The following is a 21,648-nucleotide window of genomic DNA, read 5'->3' on the forward strand; positions in this document are numbered from 1 at the left end:
TCTGCAGTTCGAGTAAAATGATTAAAGCATGTAAGATTATTAGAACCAAGAAGCAAGCACAAGAATGTAAGGAAGTGCCAGACAGAAAAGCAGAAATAAATAGGAGTCCAGATTTAAGAAATATATAGAAATCAGAAGGAAGCAAGTCAAGGAGGTAAAAAAAGTCTTGCCTGCACTGCATCCACTTGCCTTGGCAGTTGTGAGACCCCAAGTTCCCTCCACTGAGCGTCAACAAGGTCGGTGAGCAAATCAGTGAAGTGACCATGTCAGTACACAGTATGATTCTGGCAGACAGTAAATACATGAAACACAGTAATTTCAATTAAGGTTTATTAATGTTTCTGAAGATTATATTTCACCTTTGTCTTTGATTTTGCTTTAGTGTTTAAGGATGTTTCATTTATTAAATCCTTTGCCATGAAAGAGCACCATGTAACTTATGTCAGTACAAACTGAATGATTCCTTTATAGTGGTAAGGAAAATCCACCAAAGATTCATAAAATCCAAGTACTAAGACACCAAGGTCCCTCTTCACATGAGCCAAAGCTTCCTTATACATATCATCTACAAGCCAATAGTATCTTTTTACTTTACCATTAAGATGAAAATAATTAAGAGTGCCGAGACAACCTTATTTCTCCAGTCTAAAAATGTAGACTTCCTCAGTATAAACAGACACACACACAAAACAGAAGTTGAAAGGAAAATAATTCACTGTGACTGATTAACTTACAATTATTTTTTTTATAGTCAAGCACCAGTCTTCCCCTTCCCTTAGACTTTAGGCAACTATGAAAACATACAAAAAACAATGTGTATAAAAAAGCAATAAAAATAAATATTCGAGGGCCTACTGTAATAGGCAATTTGCACATTTCATTTAATCCTCGTAATAGTTTGAGAATTGTAACTATTTTACAAACATGGAAGCAGGCTCACAAGAGTGAAGTGACTAGGCTGGGAATTATGTTCGAGTTGATGCTTACTAAGCATATGCTGCTCTGTTATGCTGTGCTGGCTCCTGAAAGCCTTTCAACTTTTTGAGATTCTGTTACAGCTCCAGCTTCTAAATTTATACTTTTAACTCTGCAAAACTACTGAATAATAGAAGAATCTAAAATTATTCTCAATCTACTTGCTAAAACAGGAGGTTGCAAAGAATACTGAAAACCTCTTCAAGTAATCAGAACATTCCACATCTAAAACTATGGTTATTCTAATTCATTTGTAATGAATAGCTAGAGATCCAAGAACAAATGGAAAATCATAATTGCCTCACTTTCTTATTGTCACTATTTGTCATTCTCAAAGGAATGAAGGCAAAAAAAAAGAGACAAATTCCCATTGTGAAATCTGACTGCTCATTACATTTACAGGATGTACTTAGTGGAATGCCAAGAGGTCCTGGTTTTAAAATCTCAGCACCAGTCTTGTTTGCATCTTAGAAGTATGTATTTGTTTTTTTAAGTGTCTAAATCTGGTGGAGGTGGCAGTACCCATTAGGGGATGGTTTTGCTGATGCCTATTTGTGTTGTATGCTAGAGCTATCTATGATGTCTAAGACGCTGTTTCACCACCCCCACAGAATGGGGTCATAGAGTTCTAGAAGAAATGGATTTTATGGGAAAGTAACTTAAACCTAAACCTGGACAATCTGGACACCTAACAACATTTAATTGTCTGTTGGGGGTATATTTGCATGTTCATTATAGAACTGTTGAATCTTAAATACTGAAGTTAATATCTAGTTGTTTTTTACGTAAGTTCTCACTGAAATTTAGTTTACTAGTTTTAGAGATTTTTTTTTCTTCTTTGAGTCCAGTCCTAAAAAGACTATGTTTTCACACATAGTCTGAAGAAACTGAAAGGGTGAGATTAGATCATTAAGGCGGCTTCTAACATTAAAATATCTATAAAGACCCCCTTTCTAATGTTTGATTGATATATACATCATTCATTCACTAATTCATTTACTGAATAAATTTTTTATAGAACACTATCTATAAGACTGAAATAAAAAAATATACACATAGGCTCATTACCTCTAGGAGGTCAGTACATAAAAGGGAAGCTAGATGTTTACATGTGACATAAGACAGATAAAAAAACTAGGATATAAAGTTAGTTCATGTAAGAGAGGTAGTGAATTGTGAGTACCCCCCCCAAAAAACCCCCAAAACAAACAAAACAAAAACTCCAAGCCCATTATAACTAAATGAAGTGAGGAATCATAAGAACCTAACATTTTTTGGTCCTGACCACCTCCCTACATAATCTAATCAAGGATCACAAGATAAATCTGACAAAGTGGCAGAGGATTTAAGGGCCAGTGGAAAGAGAAATTGTGGTAAACTACTTGCATAGACCAGTTTAGGTCATTAGCGGTTGGTGCTGCCTCAATTTCCCTGAAATGATTATACACCCAGGGAGGCTGAAAATAATTTGAAGACAACCCAGCAAGGAAAGCACAAGGTTTCTTGGCCAGATTTGCTTACAAGGGACCTGGTATCTTGATTTCTTGCCAACCTCTGTCTTCCAAGTCTTTCCTGGGGCCTTAGCCTTGTAAATAGGATTTGAAAAGGGAAATGAGTGTGAATATAAAGTCCACCTGGCAGAAACTACAAGGACAAAAGACGGTTAGAAGAAAAATAAAATGAAAAGGGTAGGCTCTGAAAATCTGTGCATAAAAATCAATCCAAATGGTTTAAATTCATACAGCTATAAAGCTTTATCATTTCAGTACCCAAATGTTAAACCAATCCCTACCACCTCCTCTTCCCACCAAATTCAAGATCCTATTCAATTTGTTATAGGGATCAGAAATGAACATTTAGTTGAAAACACATACACACACACTCATTTCCACCTTTAAAAAATATTTTCGATTGAAAGTCATCAGAGTACCAATTTTAAAATAATTTTCTTAAATACACTTTGATAAGGCCACAGGAACACTTGTCACATTGTTCAAATGCCCAATGGCAAGACTTCTGATGAGACCAAACAGGTCACATTAAATCAACAGAGTATCTCAGAAATAAAGCCAATATGACTAAATCCAAAACAGATCACATGAAGTACCTCATGTACAATACGAACCTAGTTTAATAAATAAAGGAATCACAGGTGACTGCACTCTGGGAGAACATGCAGTTTCTCTGGGCCCATTCATAGTCTTCTTTGAGACTCTACTGCCACTTCCACCTGGGCAAGTCTAATGGTGCGGCCATGAAGCTTGTAGCCATCTTGCCTTACGAATGCCACGGTGCCAGGCTGCACCCCAACACCAGCTGGCACGTGACAAATGAGTTCATGCTCATGAGGGTCATATTTGTCACCGATGGGTGTCATCTTCTCCAGGCCATGTTTGGCGAACACACTTTTCAGCTTTGCTTCTAAAAGTGACAATCCTCGGAAGATCTTCTCCAGAGTGAGCTTCTGGTCTGCAGGCTCTGTTTCTTCAGAAATACACTCTGTAGTCTTCTCCAAAATGTCTGCAACCTCCACCAAATCCTTACAGAAACTCTGAATTCCTACAGAGAAACCAGACACTCTTACTGTTTGTGAGGAAATCACTGTTCTTGAGGGCAGATTTTGGGGAAGGCTCAAAGAGGTGGCTGGTATACTAGGGACCCCAGGAAATGCAAAGATTGCTACATGGGATTCGAGGATCATCACCAGTGATTACCCTTGCAACTGAACTGATGAGTCAACATTTCTCTTAGAAGACATATGACTAAGAAGCTGCCTAGGAGATGGGGAAGATCATTAGAACCCAAGAACTAGGTAAGACTGTACAAAAGGTTCAGAAACCTGTCTTTTTAAAAACTTGACTTAGTTTTATATGCTTCTTTTATGAAGTGAAAGACAGCGAGGCCTGGTATGTTGCAGTCCATGGGATTGCAGAGTCGGACGTGACTGAGTGACTGAACAACTCACCTTTAGTGAGTTGTTCACCTTTACATGTATTTTGAAAATTCCTGCCTGTCTCATTTGTGCTAAGGCATGCATTCTCAATAGGAAGACATTCATTGATGGGGGAATAATAAAAGAGGAGTTGACAAGACTGTGCTAAGGAGGAGTACAGGAGTCGTTTATTCTTGAGGATTAGCTAAACAGGAACAGGAAAGAAATATACTCCATAGATTAGGTACGTCTCTAAATGCCTGCTACAAAGTTATATCTTATTGTTTGTGAGGAAATCACTCTGTTCTGTCTGCTGGAGACAGGCCACCAAGCTTGTCTAAAGTCACATAAACTTTATAAAAATGAACTCAGTTGTTGAGAAATCTCATTACTTTCAATGAAGCATTTTTCATTTTTCTTATAGAAATGATAAGGAATATCATTTTTGTGTGTTAACACAAAAGCCCTGGTAGGAGCTGGTGAGGGTGAAGGACTTTGTTCATCTAGTTTTAACCCAGGGACAAGTTTAAGGCCCTGTATCAAAACACGCAGCCAACAAAAGAGATAATGACAAAGGAGAGATTTCCCAGGTACCTACTGTCTGGATGGAAAGGCTGCAGTTTGCTGAGCCCTGATAGTTGGAAATATGCGACTAAAACTTGGATGAAATATCAGAAACACATTTGGGGGTCAGTACTGAGTTATTTAGGAATATAATTTCGGGGTTAGTATTTATTCAGAGTCTTGAAACATGGTATCTAAAGCACTGAATGAGAATCAGAAGGCTAAGCCAAAGGAATGGCGTTGGATGGGACACGAATAGAGTGAATCTCATGTATAAATAGCAGATAAAATCCAGAAAACAGGAAGGAGTATGAGTGATACAAGGGAAAGAAAAATAGATTAGGGATCAGGGATCAATGGATTCATATCTATATCTGATGTCAAATAACTTTTTCTAGCTTGCCTGTAAGAGGAGACTGGACTAAATAGTATCCAAGGGCCCCTCAGGCACTCCATTCTATGTGCAGTAAAAGTATAATGCTCCATATTAAATTGTGACTATAGCAAGTCATCACAGATTGCCTTTTACCCTTGAATCTGTTATTCAATTAACAGTTTTCATGAACAGATTTGGAACAAGATGTGGTACATTTAGGAAAAGATTTCTGAGAGACTTTGAAATGAACCAAAAAGATTATTCAATGCCATCACTGAAAAAATAGATTTGATCTAGCACAGCCATCAGGGTTATCTGATTCCATTTGGTCTGAGAGCCTTTGAGTTGTAACTCAGCAAGCTGGCTTAAAGCTCAACATTCAGAAAACGAAGATCATGGCATCCGGCCCCATCACTTCATGGGAAATAGATGGGGAAACAGTGTCAGACTTTATTTTTGGGGGCTCCAAAATCACTGCAGATGGTGACTGCAGCCATGAAATTAAAGGACGCTTACTCCTTGGAAGAAAAGTTATGACCAGCCTAGATAGCATATTCAAAAGCAGAGATATTACTTTGCCAACTAAGGTCCATCTGGTCAAGGCTATGGTTTTTCCTGTGGTCATGTATGGATGTGAGAGTTGGACTGTGAAGAAGGCTGAGCGCCGAAGAATTGATGCTTTTGAACTGTGGTGTTGGAGAAGACTCTTGAGAGTCCCTTGGACTGTAAGGAGATCTAACCAGTCCATTCTGAAGGAGATCAGCCCTGGGATTTCTTTGGAAGGAATGATGCTATAGCTGAAACTCCAATACTCTGGCCACCTCATGCAAAGAGTCGACTCATGGGCAGGAGGAGAAGGGGACGACAGAGGATGAGATGGCTGGATGGCATCACTGACTCGATGGACATGAGTCTGAGCGAACTCCGGGAGTTGGTGATGGACAGGGAGGCCTGGTGTGCTGCGATTCATGGGGTCGCAAAGAGTCGGACATGACTGAGCGACTGAACTGAACTGAACTGAAGCTGTAGAACAGTGACAGTAATGCAAATGATTTTTGTCTCTAGTTGTGAAAGTTGTCTGGTGGAGACATAGTTATTGCATTCTGGATATAGACCAGTTTTACTTAGATGAAGCAAATTTTAGCATTTCTGATTGCCTATGTGTCTGCCCTTTGGATTCTTTTCTAAACATCTTAATGATTCACTTCACTTGTTCATTAAATAGTTAAACAGAATTGCCTGTACAGGCACTAGAATGATAACTGTACCTGCTTGAAAAATAACAAAAGACTGGTGAAAATAAAGGCAAACATTATTTTAGCAGATGGTTCATTTTCCAACATTCCCAATAAGCAGCACAGAAAGCCTAGGGGAATAGAGGAAGGGTACAGTATAGGTTGGTTAAGGACCCAGATGCGTTTTTTGCTAAGTTCAGTGTGCAGAACTGCTAGTAAGTGCCCTTAAACTAAAAAATATTTTTATTATTAATAAATCTCTCACCAAATATCTTGGCATCTTCTACACATCTTTGGGTTCGTCTTCTTATATTTTCACTGTCAGCTACAGCTCTCTGGTATCTCACCTGAGCATCAGAAGCAAAGTCAAAATGATGAGAAAACAAATGCTTATTGGTGGAAAAGAAACTTTTTGCTTATTTTACAAATTTCACCCTTGGTATAGATTTTTATTAAAACAAACAAACAAAAACATTAGGAGTTGTGTAGGAATCTTGTATCAACTACTCCAAATTCCCAGTCAGAGAAGCAATCTTTGTTTACAACAGTTCTGACAGGCTGTCATTTAGGCTGCCAGTTTCAACCCGTAACAGCTGTTTTCAAGCTCATTATCTTCAGAAAAAGCTTTTGTTTTTCATCTTCAGCCAACACTGCCACCCTCCAACTTTCTTTTGTTGAACTGAACTCTAGGACAACCAAGAGTAAGTTTTTAAAAATATGTCATCTTGGGACTTCCTGGATGGTTCAGTGGTTAAGACTCCATGCTCCCAATGCAAGGGACCCAGGTTCGATTCCTGGTCAGGGAACTAGATCCCACATGCTGCAACTAAGACCCAGCAGAGCCAATAAATATGTATTAAAAAAATATGTCATCTATTTGAAGGCAATTATTTAGCCTCTTTAGTCTTTTTTTCTTTCATTCTTATAATCCTTGGTTCCTTTCATTATTCTCGTAAGACACACTTTCTAACCTCATTGCCCTTTCTGGGTGGTCCTGCTTTGGAATTACTCTATTTCTCAAAATCTGTCAGTACAATACTGGCACATTAAACCAGATAGAGTCTGATTGGCAGAATAAAGTGATAAATGACCACACTAATTCAACAAATATTTATTGAGTGTCTACTACATGCCAGGCATTGTACCTCCATTGAAACTACCAAAATATCAGATATCTAACTACTGTGACACACCAGGAAACTGAACAAAGATGAGTATCCATAGTTGGCAATGTTTTTCAACTACTACAGATTATTTTGCTCAGTATATCTAACAAGAGGGAGTAAAGAGCTAATTAGAGGAAACAGTTTAAAAAACTGACTTAAAAAACTTTATGTGAATATTTAAGGCAGAGAGAAGATGTGACTACAGGTAACATAAACAGATAATAGAAAATATGATATATATTTCAGACTATATGAACAGATAATATAAAATCTACCTACTGTTAAATCTTGGACTTCCTTCTCCAGTTTAACAGCTTTTAGCTTTAAGGCTCGTTCTGCAAGAGAGGGTCCCAGTTCATCAGGGGGGTCCTCAGAATTGCAGTCTTCACCAGCGGTTCTCTGAGTGGCAGTGCTGAAAGGATGCAGCCATCCCCTAGCCATGACAAACAGCCAAAGTTATAACAAAGTTCAGAGACTGGAATGCTTCCCAGATTGACTTTCTCTAGACAAAGTGCTTTCAGTTTCAATAACAACACAAACACTTATAAATGTGCCTGTTAAGTGCCAGACACAGTTGACAAGATTTTATTAAATCATCCTTTCATCTCACAGTATGTGAGATAAATACTATTATCATCCCTATTATATAGATGAGAAAACCAAAGTTCAGAGAGGCTTATGCCTTGCTCAAGATCACATAGTATTCTGTTGAATCAGGATACTGAGCATCAGGCAGTAGAAATAGCTGGAAGTGGGGACACAAAAGTCAGCAAGAGAACACCAAATTATAGTACCTAGAACCAGCAGGACAATGCCAGAAGCAAGAATTGAAAACAAAAAGCCATACAGTTCAGGTTCAGTCTCTCATTTTATAAATGGGGAAAATTAACCCCAGTAAAGGTAACTTATCAAATTGGAGTGAGGCCTAGAATTCTAAAGCTTTCTTGATATACAAGAAAAAAAACCTTGTAAAGCTTTTACAAGCTCTGAGTAAAAGGCTTTTATAGAAGATAATTTGCATTAAGAGAAAATGAGTTGGGAACTTACCATGTAAATTCAAATCAATCAAAAACTTACAAAATATTTACTGTATGTTGTGGACTGTGAACAGGTGAATGAAACAGATTATATAGATATGTAGTTCAGTTTACATAAACATTTTAGAATTGGGGTTTGTAGATCTTGGATTGTAGCAGTTTTGAACCCCCTGTTCAAGGAAGTTTCCATTACACCTCCTGGGTCTTCATAATTTAATATGAAGTAAAACCATCAGGAAAATCTGTGGGTGCAAAAGGTCTTTAAAACAAACAGTTTATTTATATAAACTGGCATATACTGAAGAGTGGCCCCTAAGGTGAAATCTAAATGAACGCTTAGTAGGGGTAAAGGAGTTTAGTTCAAGAAAGGGAAGAGGGAACCATCAGTGTAAGTGTGTGGTCAAGATTACTTCTTATCTTTCATGCAGGTACTGAATTCAGTTATTATAATCTTATGTCAAATTATACATGATTACCAATTTTTAGTTCAGAAAATGTGGTCATCAAACAGGGTGAAATAGATCCTTCCTCCTAAAGTCCTAAAAAACAACATTTATCCAATTAAAAATAGGTCAAAATATCCTCAGGGCCAGTTGAAGGGAACATGGCTAGGGCCCAAGTCATGAGAAAGAGGGAACTTGTGGTGGATTCATTCAATTGCTACTCTTTCAGAACTGGAGTGGGGGAAAATTTTATTAGAAGGAACCATTTTGCTCCCCATTACTTCCCTACACCAAAAACTGCCAAAAAGATTAGGGAAAAAAAGCCTGAAACCCAGAATTATACCTCCCACCCTAGTGCTGGGTCAGGTGTGTTATGGTAGCAAGGTGACAAATAGTTATGCAAAATTTTCGGATTTCACCGTAATTTACTTTTCAGAGATCCAACCTTACCCATCCCCCTACTCATCAATTTTTATTTTTTCTGGTAAAGAAACTGTGAACAGGGAATCGTCCCTGAGAATAACGAACATTGGTCACTAATTAAAAGGGCCGATTCTACAGCCCTGACTGGTTTTCAGTCTGAATTCCATCACTTCATGAGTATTTAAGTTTGGAGGCGTTACTCAAAATTTCTAAACCACAGTTTCCCCCAGTTAAACGGGAGAATAAAAAGAACTACCCATAGTTCTGCAGTCGGCAAGATAAGTGATCAAAAAAAGCTGCTGCAATCGATCGATAAAAGCAGCAACCAGAACTTAAACTCCTGAAGGCAGGTGGAAGGGCCGTCTGGCAAAGTCCAACGCCCTCCTTTCAAACTTACAGGAAAAATGAAGCTTAGATATTGGTTCCCCATTATGTTCATACAGGGTGCTAGGAGAGAATCCCAATTCACCAGTAGGCACAAAAGCTGGAGAAAGGGGCGGGAAGGGCACGTCCCCAATTCGGTCGGAAGAACAATTCCCACCTTCGAGGGCGTGACCTCGGATCTTCCAACGTACCTCAGCCCGACAAGGAGGCGCGGCTGTGAACCTCAGTTTCCCGCTCTGTAAGATGGGGCCGTGAGCGCCCAGTTGTAGCGGCCGAGAGGCTAGAGAGGTCTCCTCGTCCTCCAGCCCAAAACTGCCCCTTCAGATCGCTCGTCTCTCATTGTCCTCAAGTTCCCAATCCCCACCTGCGCCGCTTACCTGCCCTCGGACGCAGCATGGACGGCCAGGGGCTGCATCCGCCGACGGACCGCCCACAGGACCCTGGCGGCCATGTTCCCACCTCGGCTTACGGAAGCAGCGCATGCGCACTTGCTCCAAATGACGAGCTATGCTCGCTTCAAAAACCACGCTTCCCAGCAGCCTTCGCGGGCGTTTTTCTCTTAGGGCCCCGGATGGGAACGCCACTTGTCGGGTTGCTTCTGTGCTGTTCCCTACCCGGTCTATAAGCAACGCAACTCTTCCGGTCCCTGGCGTGCTCCACGGGTAGGTTGGTTTCCTGTGGCAAGGGAGTAGGCTCAGTGCTAGGCGCGGAATACGCGGCGACCACAGGGAGTAACAGTTGTACCCTCAAGGAGCTTACGTGAAGTTTTACACAAGGTGCAAACACCATATAAGGTCAAAATATGACCCTTATTTAAACGCGAGGGGCTTGGTGTTGCGGAACCCTAGAATACGGTATGACCTAGTGTGGGGCGTTTTCCCAGGGGAAATAACGTTTGAACTGAAAGCGGAGTAACGAGTAAATGAAAAGAGAAGGCAAGTGGTTCAGGTAGAAGGAAACAGCATCTGCAAAGTCAAAAAGGAGAGCCTTGCGAGTAAGGGACTGAAGTACTGGAGGAGGCGGAGGAGCAACACCAGACCGTGGTTAGAGCCAGGGCCTGTGAGGAATTAAAAAAGTCAAAGCCTGACCCTCATCTCTTGCCACTCACGCTCGCTTCTTTCGTCAATTCCCCCTCCCCCCTTGACTTACAGTGATTCGAAATGTGTATATTTTTTTTCTCCTCACTAATGTGTAAACTCCATTAGGGCAGAGATTTTTTTTTTTTGTCTGTTCATATTTAATAAACAGTGGAACAGTGCCCTAATGTAGTTGTTCAAAATCTTTTTGTCTAAAGAACTTAAATGTTACAGCGCCATTACGTGTTTAAGGGGTCACTGACCGTAGTGTGGAGGAGATTGGGTCTAAGAAGTGGGGAGACAAGCTCTTGGACGGGTCCATGCAGGGAAGGGTTGTGTTCTGTCCTGGGATTACCTCACCAGAGAGGCGTTTGTAACCACCTGATCTAAAGTAACTACTATTTTAGGTATATCCAGTTTTTTTGTTTTTAGTGTAAGCTTCATCAGAGTGCCTGCCTTGTTCACAGCTGTGATTTCTGACATCTAGTACAGGGGCAGGGGAGCCTGGTGGGCTGCCGTCTATGGGGTCACACAGAGTCGGACACGACTGAAGTGCTGCTGCAAAGTCACTTCAGTCGTATCTGACTCTGCGACCCCACCAGGCTCCTCTGACCTTGGGATTCTCCAGGCAAGAATACTGGAGTGGGTTGCCATTTCCTTCTCCAATGCATGCATGCAAAGTTGCTTCTGTCGTGTCTGACTCTGTGTGACCCTGTGGACAGCAGCCCATCAGGCCCCTCTGTCCACAGGATTCTCCAGGCAAGAATACTGGAGTGGGTTGCTATTTCCTTCTCCGGTAGATGCTCTAGTATTTGTTAAATGAATTAATGAAGTTGGATGGTGTCAGTGGAGATGGGAAGAAATGGGTGAATTTTAGAGAGATTTAGTATGGAAAATGACAAGTTGTGAGTTGTGGATACTTGGAGTTGCCAGACTAGTTACTGGATAGTCCTTAACGTCAAAAAAAGTTTTTTAAGGAGGAGTGTGCCTTCTTCTGAATCTTCACCTTAGCGTGGCTCGTTCGTACTGTAGCTGTTTGAGTCATAGTTTTTCTCTGCTTGTTTGTGAGTTTCATAAAGAGAAAGCTGGAGTTGCCTTATATTCTATCCAAGGCCTGGCTCAAATATGTTATAATCAGCAACCTTCTGTTTCCTTTTGACTTTAGGAAAACATGGGTTAAGGAGTGATCATGATTCTCTTTTACATAGGAGGAAACAGGCTCAGAGAGGTTGGTGAACCTGCTCAAGGACCCCCACTGAGGATACAGTAATACTAGAAATCTGATAATCTAAACGCTGTGCAGTACTGGGGAGGATGGCCCTACACTTTGAAAAAAACCAACCAGACCAGAAGTGGCATCCATGCTGTAGCCATTTTTGTTAAAACGTCTTGTAGCTAAGTTACATACCAGGCGTGCCGCATCCACTCGTTAGGTGCATGTGTGCTTCTGAATGCTGCAGTGCAAGAGGAGGGAGGACATGAGTGAAACAGAACCTTGGAACCAAGAGGACGGGGATTCTAGGGTCAGACTCCATGTATTCAAATGCCAGCTCCACCACTTCTTAAATGTGGACTGGAGTAAGTTACCTAACTCCTCTGGGCTTCCATTTCCTGAACTGTGAAAACTGGGATAACAGAACCTATCTCACAGCGTTTTAGTGAAGATTAAAGGGAAAATACCTAGAGAAGTAATTAGCACCAGGTTTGGCTACATAAGAGGCAAAAGTAAAGTGTGGAGCCCTTTGCTCAAGATTACTGAGTGGGTAACAGAGCAATAAACCAAGCACTGCTAAGTTGCTTCAGTCGTGTCCGACTCTGTGCGACCCCAGAGACAGTAGCCCACCAGGCTCCTCGTCCCTGGGATTCTCCAGGCAAGAACACTGGAGTGGGTTGCCATTTCCTTTTCCAATGCATGAACGTGAAAAGTGAAAGTGAAGTTGCTCAGTCGTGCCCGACTCTTAGTGACCCCATGAACTGCAGCCTTCCAGGCTCCTCCATCCATGGGATTTTCCAGGCAAAAGTACTGGAGTGGGGTGCCATTGCCTTCTCTGAAACCAAGCACAGAGCCCTGCTAGGCAGGGGGCCCTCTGTGACTGCACGGGTTGTATGCCTTGTAAGCCAGTCATGGCTAACAGTACCTGATGCGTGGTGAGTGCTCAGTAAATGTTAATTATTAATTTTGTAGGGTAACCCCTTCAAAGAGCCAAGATCTATTGGTGGGAAAAGGCACTCAAAATAACTAAAAATAACTATAGGAAAGAATCACATACACAGTTGAATTGCTGGGTGCCATTCCAGGATCTATGTTTTAAGGAAGAACATTGGCAGTGCAGTTTATGTGAGCTCCATTGTCATTGAAGACACTCAGGTGGAATTTGGATGAAAGATGTCAATTATGGATTGGTTGCTTTTTAGCCTTTAATGGTTGTTAAAACCATGTGAAAGTCATTTCATCAGTGGAAAGGACGCAAAATTTTGAGTCAGATGTTTCTTATCTAGCTAATAACCACTATGGCTGAACCTTTCTATTTCTTGGACAGTGTGCAAGATGCTTCCTGTGTGTTATCTCACTGAATCCCCCCAGTAGTCTTGGGAGAAAAGTAGTGTTGTTAACGTGGTTTTCACAGGTAAAACAATCAGAGGTCAGAGTCACAGCTGGTAAATGGCAGAGGCGGAACTCGAGCAGCCTTGTCTGGATCCAGGCTTATATTCCTCATATATAAGCCTCATATTCCGCCGCTGGCAGCTGGGTGCTTCTGATCAGGTTATTTTGCTTGCTTTGGTCTGCTGCTCCCTCAGAGGGTGATACAGTTTGGGTGAGGCTCAAATGTGTAAAGCCTTAGGTAAGTAAAGTGTGTGCAGCCCAGAGTGTCCAGAGGCTTCTCTAGGTTTTCCTTTCTTTCCCCTTGAGTTAACCTTTGAGCTTTTGCATTTAAATGATTTTTATCTTTATTGGAGGGAAAGGTGGTGAAGGCCTGTAATGGGCCTACAGTGTTGAGAAAGTAATGAATGGCACAGTTAGAAGACTGCCTGGGACTTGAGGTCGTTGCTCTTCTATAAAAATATCAAATGTTTATAAACGATTTAGCACCCCTGTGGCATAAATGAGCCACCATCCTCTTGGTTTTCTGTGATAGGTTTACTTGATAGTAGGGTTGAAAGGGCGGACTGGTGGGTCTCTAAGTGCAAAGTAAGGTTAAAGACATAAAGAGTATCACCTGGATTTCTAATCATAGCTCCCAGAGCCTGAGTGCTGTATACATTAGGTGGGGAACTTCACTGATAGCAAATGATCCCACCTTGCAGTGCCTGCAACGTTCTGTGGACATTAGAAACCTGTGCTTCTGAATAGCACTGTGAGCTTAAAATATGTCAGCTGCCTAACTTCTTGGCCTGCTAACCTCCTCTGTGCCAGATCTCTGATTTGAAAACACTCAAATCTGGGATTCTAGAATCTGTGTCATGAGGAATGATTGTAGAATTTGTATAGTCTCTGTAGTTTTTGTTCACTTCATGCAAGTAGGATAATGGTATTGATTTTTCAGCCTGTTTTGCCTAGAGACTGTCAGTAATGCCCAGTGTGAATCCATTTGGCACAGGTGTTGTCAGATGATGAAGTCCCATCTCTGTACTGCACCACCGATGCCTCAAGACCTTCCTTTTTCCTATGGACTGGGAATGGGATGCTGAGAAGGGGATGGAATGGCTTATTCACATGTGCTTTCATTTTTCTTCTTCAGAGGGGAAGGCAAAGACATTCAACAAAACCTTTACAACTGTAGAGATTCCTGTCTCCCTCCTTCCCCATTTCCACCCTCTGTAAAGTTATAAGGATGCCTTCTATTTCCCTCTTCTACTTCTTTTCTTCCCATATACCCTATACTCATGCAGACAATAAAGGCTGGTCTTTGGGATGGCCAGAGAGTTTGGGCTACTTTCAGTCTTCTGATGTCTCCTTGTGAAAAAGGCTTCGCCTTGGATGGACAAGGTGTTATTTCCTTTGGATGAAATCCTCATCTTCTTTCTAGGTCTTCTTCATTTCCCATTCCTGAATAACAGAAAAATAGGAAAAAAATCTGTTTGTTGAATATTCAGGTGTAACTTGCAGGATGAAAACAAGGTAAAAACATCCTTGATTTCTTTTCTTTTCCTTATCCTCCACATCCTCAGCAGCAAATCCTTCTTCTCTACCTCCAAAACCAGCTACTTCCTATCACCTCCACTAAACTTTTCTAATCTCTCATCAAAATTCTCCTAACTGATCTCTCTATCCCCTCATCCATTTTCAACACAGTAGCCAGAATGGTCTTTTAAAAATGTAATTCATACCCCAGAATTCCTTGGTCCAAATTTGCCAATGACTTTTCATTACGTTAGAACAAAATCCAGAGTTCATCCAGTGGCCCATAAGGATCAAGGAGAAGCAAACTCTGGCTCATGGACCAAATCTGGCTCACTACATATTTTTGTATAACCCATCAGCTAAGAATGGTATTCAGATTTTAATATTTCAAAAAAATTTTTTTCATGACACCTGAAATTTATGTGATATTCAAAGTTGTGTCCATAAACAAAGTTTTACTGGGACACTGACATGTCAGCCACTTCTTTACATACTGTCTATGACTACTTTCCTGCTATGATGGCAGAGGTGGGTGGTTGTGAAAGAGACCGTGTGGTTCACAAAGCATCAAATATTTACTGTCTGGCCCTTTCCCGAAAAAGTTTGCTGATGTCTAGTCTAGGTGGTCGGGCCTTGGGCTGGTTACTTCTCTTATCTCCTGTCCTAATGCTCAGGTATTTGTTTTCAGGACCACACTTTCTTACCTGCAGTTTTGAAACCAGACAGCTCTGAGACCAGAAACTTTTTCAAATGTTTTGGCACAGATTCAGTGGCCTGGCCTGGCCTGACCTGATATGAGGTCGTTTGAAGTCTTTAATGTGCTGTGAATGTTTGTATCTTGCTATAAAATTATCAACATGTTTGCTTACAGAGCACCTCCTGAGAACTTAGGGTTTTTCATCATACATAGTATATGCACCACATTACCTTTCTAAAATTCAAAAAGTTCTGGAACACAGCTGGCCCCAAGTTTCAGAGGTAGAATTCCCCAAGTTTCGCTCCAGTCTCATGGAGTGAGCTGTTGACTTGGAACTGGAAGAGATGGATTTGCATCCCAGCTCTCTCAGTGATGCCCTGCATAACCTTGGGGAAGTCCCTTTACTCAGTTTCCTCACCTATTAAATGGGGCCTTTCTTGTCTCCAGACATATTGTAGGTTCAGAAACCAAAGCTTGGTAAAATTATGTATTAAGAAAGAGTAAATAGGTTCCAAAGGAGATTTGAGGGTCTTGCTTTCTGAGCAAAGTTTATGAGTTTTACTGCATGGATATATTGGCAATTCTCTGTCTTTCTCACTAGCTGGTTTTTTTTGTTCTTGGTGAGATGCTATAGAAAGGAAGCTTCCAGGTCTCTGAATTTTGATTAGCCAAACTGTCGTGGTACCTTGGCTTTTTGTAGCACCCTTCCTTGATTGGAGTTTATGATGGATGGGCTCCTCTTCCGTAGCTCGGAAACACAGTTGACAGGGAGAGGTTGCTCTGGGGCATTGTTCTGGGGTTTATTTGCAGTTTCCTGTTGATGACAAGAGATAGTTACACTGGTGAGGTCTAGTACTCACATAGCCTGCCCTTCAAAGAATGCAAGTAGAAGACGTTGTCCAAATATGTCAGCCTCAAACAGGGTAAGCGGTGCAAAATACCTGAGGGTCTTGGAGTAAATTTATGATTAAATGACTAAAGTTACTAAAGTTAAAGTATCTGAATCCTCACTGTGCATCAGACATCGCATGAATCGTCATAGTTCATTTAGCCTTTTCAGTTATATATAAAACTGATGCTTATTATGTTGTTACATTTTACAGATAAGGAAAATGGGAAGGTCAAGTCACTGCTCAAGGCCATAAAGCTAGTGAGTGAGACAGCTGGGATTTAAATCCCACAGTCCTGTCTCTTAACCTCTCTCCTGCATTCCTTCACGTTTTTTACACTGCCTTTATTCCTTAAAATTTTCAAGTGATTGCTTAGTATCTTGCTGGATGTAGTTCCTTGAATGTGACACACTAATAGTTAAGCCTGTAGAGAATTTAGAGAAGGCTTTCTCCAAAGGCCATCACAAGGATCAAAAGTGGATGGAAAAGCTCTGTGGAATGTGAACATCAGGGCATGTTGGTGGGAGGAAGCATCTGGGATGGGGGAACCACTTCTACTCCTCCAACAGCCCTCTGTGATTCTCAGAAATTGTTTTGTCCCTGGCCTCTAAGCTTTTCTGTAAATGAGGTTGGAAATGACCCCATAGAGAGGAAGTGTAGGAGTAGAAGAAACTGCTCTGGCTTCTGAGTCATGAGGTGTGGCCTGACCTTGGATGGCAATAGGAATACTGTTTCCTTGTCTAAAAGCAGGTATAAACATTTATTCATTTGTCAAGCATTTATTGCACTTCTACTATTTTTCAGATATATATATTCACACACAAATTGTGGCTAAGTGCCATCAAGCAGAATAACAGATGGGACTGTTGGTAATTTAGACCAATGGTTCCCAAATGGGGATAGTTTTGTCCTTCCTGGGGATGTTTGGCAATTTCTGGAGACACTTTTGGTTGCCATAACTGGGCATGGAACTCCTGGCATCACATGGGTAGAGGCTGGGGATGCTACTAAACATCCTACATGCACATGACAGGCCTTATACAAAATTACTAGTAGTCATGCTGGGGTTGGGACACTGATACAGACTGAGGTCACCGAAGTTCTCCCGGAAAAAGTCCCATTCAACATGAGCGTTGCTGGAAGCATTAGAGACAATGGATGCAAAGCCCTGAGGATAGGGCCTGGTACACAGGGGATCGCAGGAGGGGGCCTGTACCAATGGCTAAAGCAAGCCTCTGGAGTCAGACTTCCTGGATTTGGGATCCTGTCTCCCATTTAGCTGAGTGGCCTTGAGCATGTACTTCAACATCTGAACCTTAGTGTTCTTGTCTGTCAGATAGGGTGAATACACATAATATTACCTCATTGGACTGCTATGAAGATTGTGTGAAATCATACAGGTTAAGATGCTGCACTAGCCTGTGGTAATTTATCAATACAAGTTTGTTTTTATTCAATATAGTATATTATCAATAACCCCAAGGCCACTTTTAAGATTACATTCAGGATAAAAAGTCAAATAGTGGTGCTTCAGTGGAGAGAACACAGGCCAGAGAACTTGCTCCAAAGAGTCCCCTTCATAGGTGTGCCACTTACGACATGTTCCCTCTCAGGGTTTTAGCTTTCTCATTTGTAAATAAGAATAGCTCCTACCCATCAAAGGATGATCATGAAAGCCTGTAGCATGTGAAGGGATTAAGGTGCAGCTCACCCCACTCTTGTTCTTGCTGTTGACAGAGAGCCCCAGGGCTGGGCCCCCTGCCAGTGACTGTTGCAAGCGCTCCTTCACAGTCACCAGCCGCAGCTCCAGGTCGATCCGGTGCTCCTCCTTTGCCCGACACTGAGCTTCCAGAGTGGCCAGAGCCTCTTCAAGAGCCTTTAACTTGGCCCCTGTGTCCAAAGACATCTATGAGAAATAGCTGAGCCTGGCCAGAAATATCAGGAAGTTTGGCAGCCCCACAGGACATAACCTGCCTTCCCAGAGGCCCTTTCTAGCCTTACTTCTGGTTAAGGGATGGACTTGGGCCCTGCAATTCTAGCTCCGTGCTGGGTTTTGTGTTCTTTATCTGCCCACTATCCATTTCCCCATTCCCCTCTCTTTCCCTATAGATTGAATGGGGTTGACCTCACTTCCAGGTTAGGAGATTGGCACATAACTTAGACCTGGCCCATAATTGTATCTCATTTTCTGGTCACAGAGGTTAAAGTGAATCCTGGAAGAAACACAAGCTGGAATCAAGATTGTCGGGAGAAATATCAATAACTTCAGATATGCAGATGACACCACCCTTATGGCAGAAAGTGAAGAGGAACTAAAAAGCCTCTTGATGAAAGTGAAAGTGCAGAGTGAAAAAGTTGGCCTAAAGCTCAACATTCAGAAAACGAAGATCATGGCATCCGGCCCCATCACTTCACGGGAAATAGATGGGGAAACAGTGGAAACAGTGGCTGACTTTATTTTTTTGGGCTCCAAAATCACTGCAGATGGTGATTACAGCCATGAAATTAAAAGACGCTTACTCCTTGGAAGAAAAGTTATGACCAACCTAGATGGCATATTCAAAAGCAGAGACATTACTTTGCCGACTAAGGTCCGTCTAGTCAAGGCTATAGTTTTTCCTGTGGTCATGTATGGATGTGAGAGTGGGACTCTGAAGAAGGCTGAGTGCCGAAGAATTGATGCGTTTGAACTGTGGTGTTGGAGAAGACTCTTGAGAGTCCCTTGGACTGCAAGGAGATCCAACCAGTCCATTCTGAAGGAGATCAGCCCTGGGATTTCTTTGGAAGGAATGATGCTGAAGCTGAAACTCCAGTACTTTGGCCACCTCATGCGAAGAGTTGACTCACTGGAAAAGACTGATGCTGGGAGGGATTGGGGGCAGGAGGAGAAGGGGACAACAGAGGATGAGATGGCTGGATGGCATCACTGACTCGATGGACATGAGTCTGAGCGAACTCCGGGAGTTGGTGATGGACAGGGAGGCCTGGCGTGCTGCGATTCATGGGGTTGCAGAGTCGGACACGACTGAGCGACTGAACTGAACTGAAGGTGCTTATGGGGCCCATTGGGAAGAGAAGCCTTTCTTCTGGAGTGGCTGTGTGGACTGTGTGAGGGCTAGAGTTGTGAAGCCTTTATACCACCATGAGGGACAGAGAATGAAACCAAAGTAGGGAAAGGCAGAAGCAAGAATTAGAGAAATATGCTTCCTGGTGACATCATTTAAGTCCCTGGACTTTGCTATACCTGATCACTTAAGTTATGTTTTTCTTTTCATTTCTAAGCTGGTGAGATTTCTTACTTGTAACCAAGAATCAACACAGGGCTTTACACTGATCACAAGACCTTGCTCGGATTTTGCTGCTTATTCAGTTTAAGCCAACAAACCTGTGTTAGGACTTTGTGTCAGGAGCTGTATTGGATCTTAATAGGTTTAAAAATTAGTTCCATTGTTTGCCCTGAAAGAGGTTGCACTGGAGGGTTTTCTGGTAATGGTGATTCTTTTTATTCATTCATTCATTCAGTAAATATTGAGTGCTTGTTAGGTACCAGGCAGTGTTCTGTGCCCTTGAGATATATTAGCGAACAAAACAGGGAAAGATCTTTGCCCTTATTGAACTTATAATTGTGTGTTTATATGTATATGTATGTGTGTGAGAGAGAGAACAATATAAATACAATAAGTAATCTGTTAAAAAGTTATATGCTATAGAAAACAATTGAGCAGGACAAGTTGGGCAGTCAAGTCAACTTGCTTCAAACCCTAGTTCTGACTCTTAGAAAGTTCTTTATATTGAAACCAGACTGTCTTCATGTGTCTCCTTCCCATTGATTCTGGTTCCTAGCCACATAGAACAAGTCATTAAGCCAGAAGTTCTCAGTCTGAGGTTTGTGAATTCCTAGGCAATCTGTGGCTCTGGGTGCACTTGAGCTCCTGAAATTATTTGCAACATTGTGATTTGTGGGGGTTTTCTCCCTTAGGAAAGGGTCTATAGGTTCCATCAGATTCTCATGGGGCTATGTGACCTTGGACATATTTTATATAAGGATAGGACCTCCAGTTCCCTGCAACATGTTCAGAAACCTCAGTCTGAAAGTGTGCTGAGCTGCAGCTATAGAGAGAATTCAACAGAAAAATGGCAGAAAGCGGGGTGCAGAGGAGCCCAGGGTATACAGGGTCTGCAGAGGTCATGGTCCTGGATTTCAGAAGGGGATACAGGTGAAGTGTCACTGTCCATTATTCTCAGCACCTGGACCAATATTTCACACATTTGGCTCCTTAGTACATAGCTGTGAATAATGAGTTAATGTGAGGTTCAAAATGATATCTCTTCCTTGATTCTAAAGCACACTCTGTTTTTCACATTTTAAAATTTCTAAGATCAGATCTCATTTTACCACATTAAGTATATATATTTGTGTTACTTTTTCATCCCCTCACTCTAAAAACAGTTACTCAATCAGTGGCACTTTCATTAGTCAGGAGAGATGGTTATGATGGTGGTGGTGAGGAGGCGTAGAAGGGGGAGGAGAAGCCTCCTTGTTCCTGGTAAGAAGCCAGGTGGTGAGTACCAGGAGAGGTGTCAGGGCTCAAGTGTGAGCCCCTCATATGCTCAGGGCCACACCCCATAGATACCTGGGTTGTTCCGAATGGCTTCCTTTAGTTCCCTCTTTTCCTGCCGCAGCGCCATCAGCTCTGTCCGGATTGTCTCTTTCTCTTTCTCCAGCTTCTCTTTTTCTACCAGGTACCTCCTGGCATCCTCCTCAGCTCGGTTCTTACCATACTTATACTGATGGGCACCTGTAGAGATGAGGCAGGAAAAGGTCCTCAATTCTGAGCTCTGGTGAGAGTACTTGGGTGGTGTTAGCTTCTCTCTCAGCCATAATCTGTCCATAAAATGGGAATATTTAGGTCCATACCCCTAGACCTATTTAGAGGGAAGGAGAGGAAACTAGGAGCCAGAGGGAGGCAGTAGTGAACAGGGGAGAGGAGGAAGGGCTTTGTTGTGTTAGGTAGCTAGGTTATGTCCAACTCTTGTGACCCCATGGCCTGTAGCCCACCAGGCTCCTCTGTCCATGGGATTTCCCAGGCAAGAGTGCTGGAGCGGGTTGCCACTTCCTTCTCTTGGGGATCTTCCTGACCTAGCATTGAACCTGCGTCTCCTGCACTGGCAGGCAAATTCTTTACCACTGAGCCACCAGGGAAAGCCCCACAAGGGCTTTAGAACCAGACAGATGAAGGTCTGTGTCTTCTTTTGCTCATTACTGGTTGTGTGTCATCAGACGAAGTGAATGTGGTATTTTTGTGCCTTCCCCTAACTTTAGTTTT

At 42.0% G+C, this 21,648-nt stretch overlaps 2 protein-coding genes and 1 long non-coding RNA gene across 6 annotated transcripts in view; 1 reads left to right on the forward strand and 2 right to left on the reverse strand.

The window, feature by feature from the left end:
• Positions 1 to 312: 312 nt before the first annotated feature.
• On the reverse strand, positions 313 to 11,930 carry GRPEL2 (GrpE like 2, mitochondrial). Of its 4 annotated transcripts, XR_005720994.1 has the most exons (6): positions 11,618 to 11,930; positions 9,913 to 10,210; positions 8,762 to 8,824; positions 7,528 to 7,681; positions 6,348 to 6,429; positions 313 to 3,534 (listed from the first exon to the last, which is right to left on the reverse strand). XR_005720994.1 is itself a non-coding variant. In XM_040239643.1 (5 exons), exons 2-5 carry the CDS (start codon positions 9,984 to 9,986, stop codon positions 3,170 to 3,172), a joined length of 675 nt encoding a protein of 224 aa, XP_040095577.1. In that variant the 5' UTR covers positions 9,987 to 10,210; positions 11,618 to 11,929; the 3' UTR covers positions 313 to 3,169. The 4 variants fall into 4 exon arrangements, 2 of the variants coding, with proteins under 2 accessions (XP_040095577.1, XP_040095578.1); XM_040239643.1 differs by lacking the exon at positions 8,762 to 8,824 and having other exon boundaries at positions 11,618 to 11,929; XR_005720993.1 differs by lacking the exons at positions 9,913 to 10,210; positions 11,618 to 11,930 and having other exon boundaries at positions 8,762 to 9,899.
• The window catches only part of LOC120863434, a 70,591-nt gene continuing 59,050 nt past the window's right edge, over positions 10,108 to 21,648 (forward strand). The window contains exon 1 of the long non-coding RNA XR_005720996.1: positions 10,108 to 10,197. This is a non-coding gene — a long non-coding RNA (uncharacterized LOC120863434). The remainder of the gene's footprint in view (positions 10,198 to 21,648) is intronic.
• The window catches only part of AFAP1L1 (actin filament associated protein 1 like 1), a 70,919-nt gene continuing 62,275 nt past the window's right edge, over positions 13,005 to 21,648 (reverse strand). The window contains exons 16-19 of the mRNA XM_040239633.1: positions 20,956 to 21,120; positions 18,033 to 18,211; positions 16,117 to 16,245; positions 13,005 to 14,659 (exon numbers count right to left, since the gene is read on the reverse strand). Coding sequence (XP_040095567.1) covers positions 14,636 to 14,659; positions 16,117 to 16,245; positions 18,033 to 18,211; positions 20,956 to 21,120 — 497 coding nt within the window. The 3' untranslated portion in view covers positions 13,005 to 14,635. The remainder of the gene's footprint in view (positions 14,660 to 16,116; positions 16,246 to 18,032; positions 18,212 to 20,955; positions 21,121 to 21,648) is intronic.

Source organism: Oryx dammah, unplaced genomic scaffold (genome assembly GCF_014754425.2).
Source record: "Oryx dammah isolate SB20612 unplaced genomic scaffold, SCBI_Odam_1.1 HiC_scaffold_5, whole genome shotgun sequence".
NCBI lineage: Eukaryota > Metazoa > Chordata > Mammalia > Artiodactyla > Bovidae > Oryx > Oryx dammah.

Excerpts from the sequence above, each read along its gene's own strand:
- GRPEL2 (XM_040239643.1), bottom strand. The coding sequence starts at position 9,986 with ATGGCCGCCAGGGTCCTGTGGGCGGTCCGTCGGCGGATGCAGCCCCTG. Across the intron at positions 6,430-7,527 it reads AGGAAGTCCAAGATTTAACA|GTGAGATACCAGAGAGCTGT; the intron begins GTAGGTAGATTT and ends TCTGATGCTCAG. Across the intron at positions 3,535-6,347 it reads AGAAGATGCCAAGATATTTG|GAATTCAGAGTTTCTGTAAG; the intron begins GTGAGAGATTTA and ends GTTTCTCTGTAG.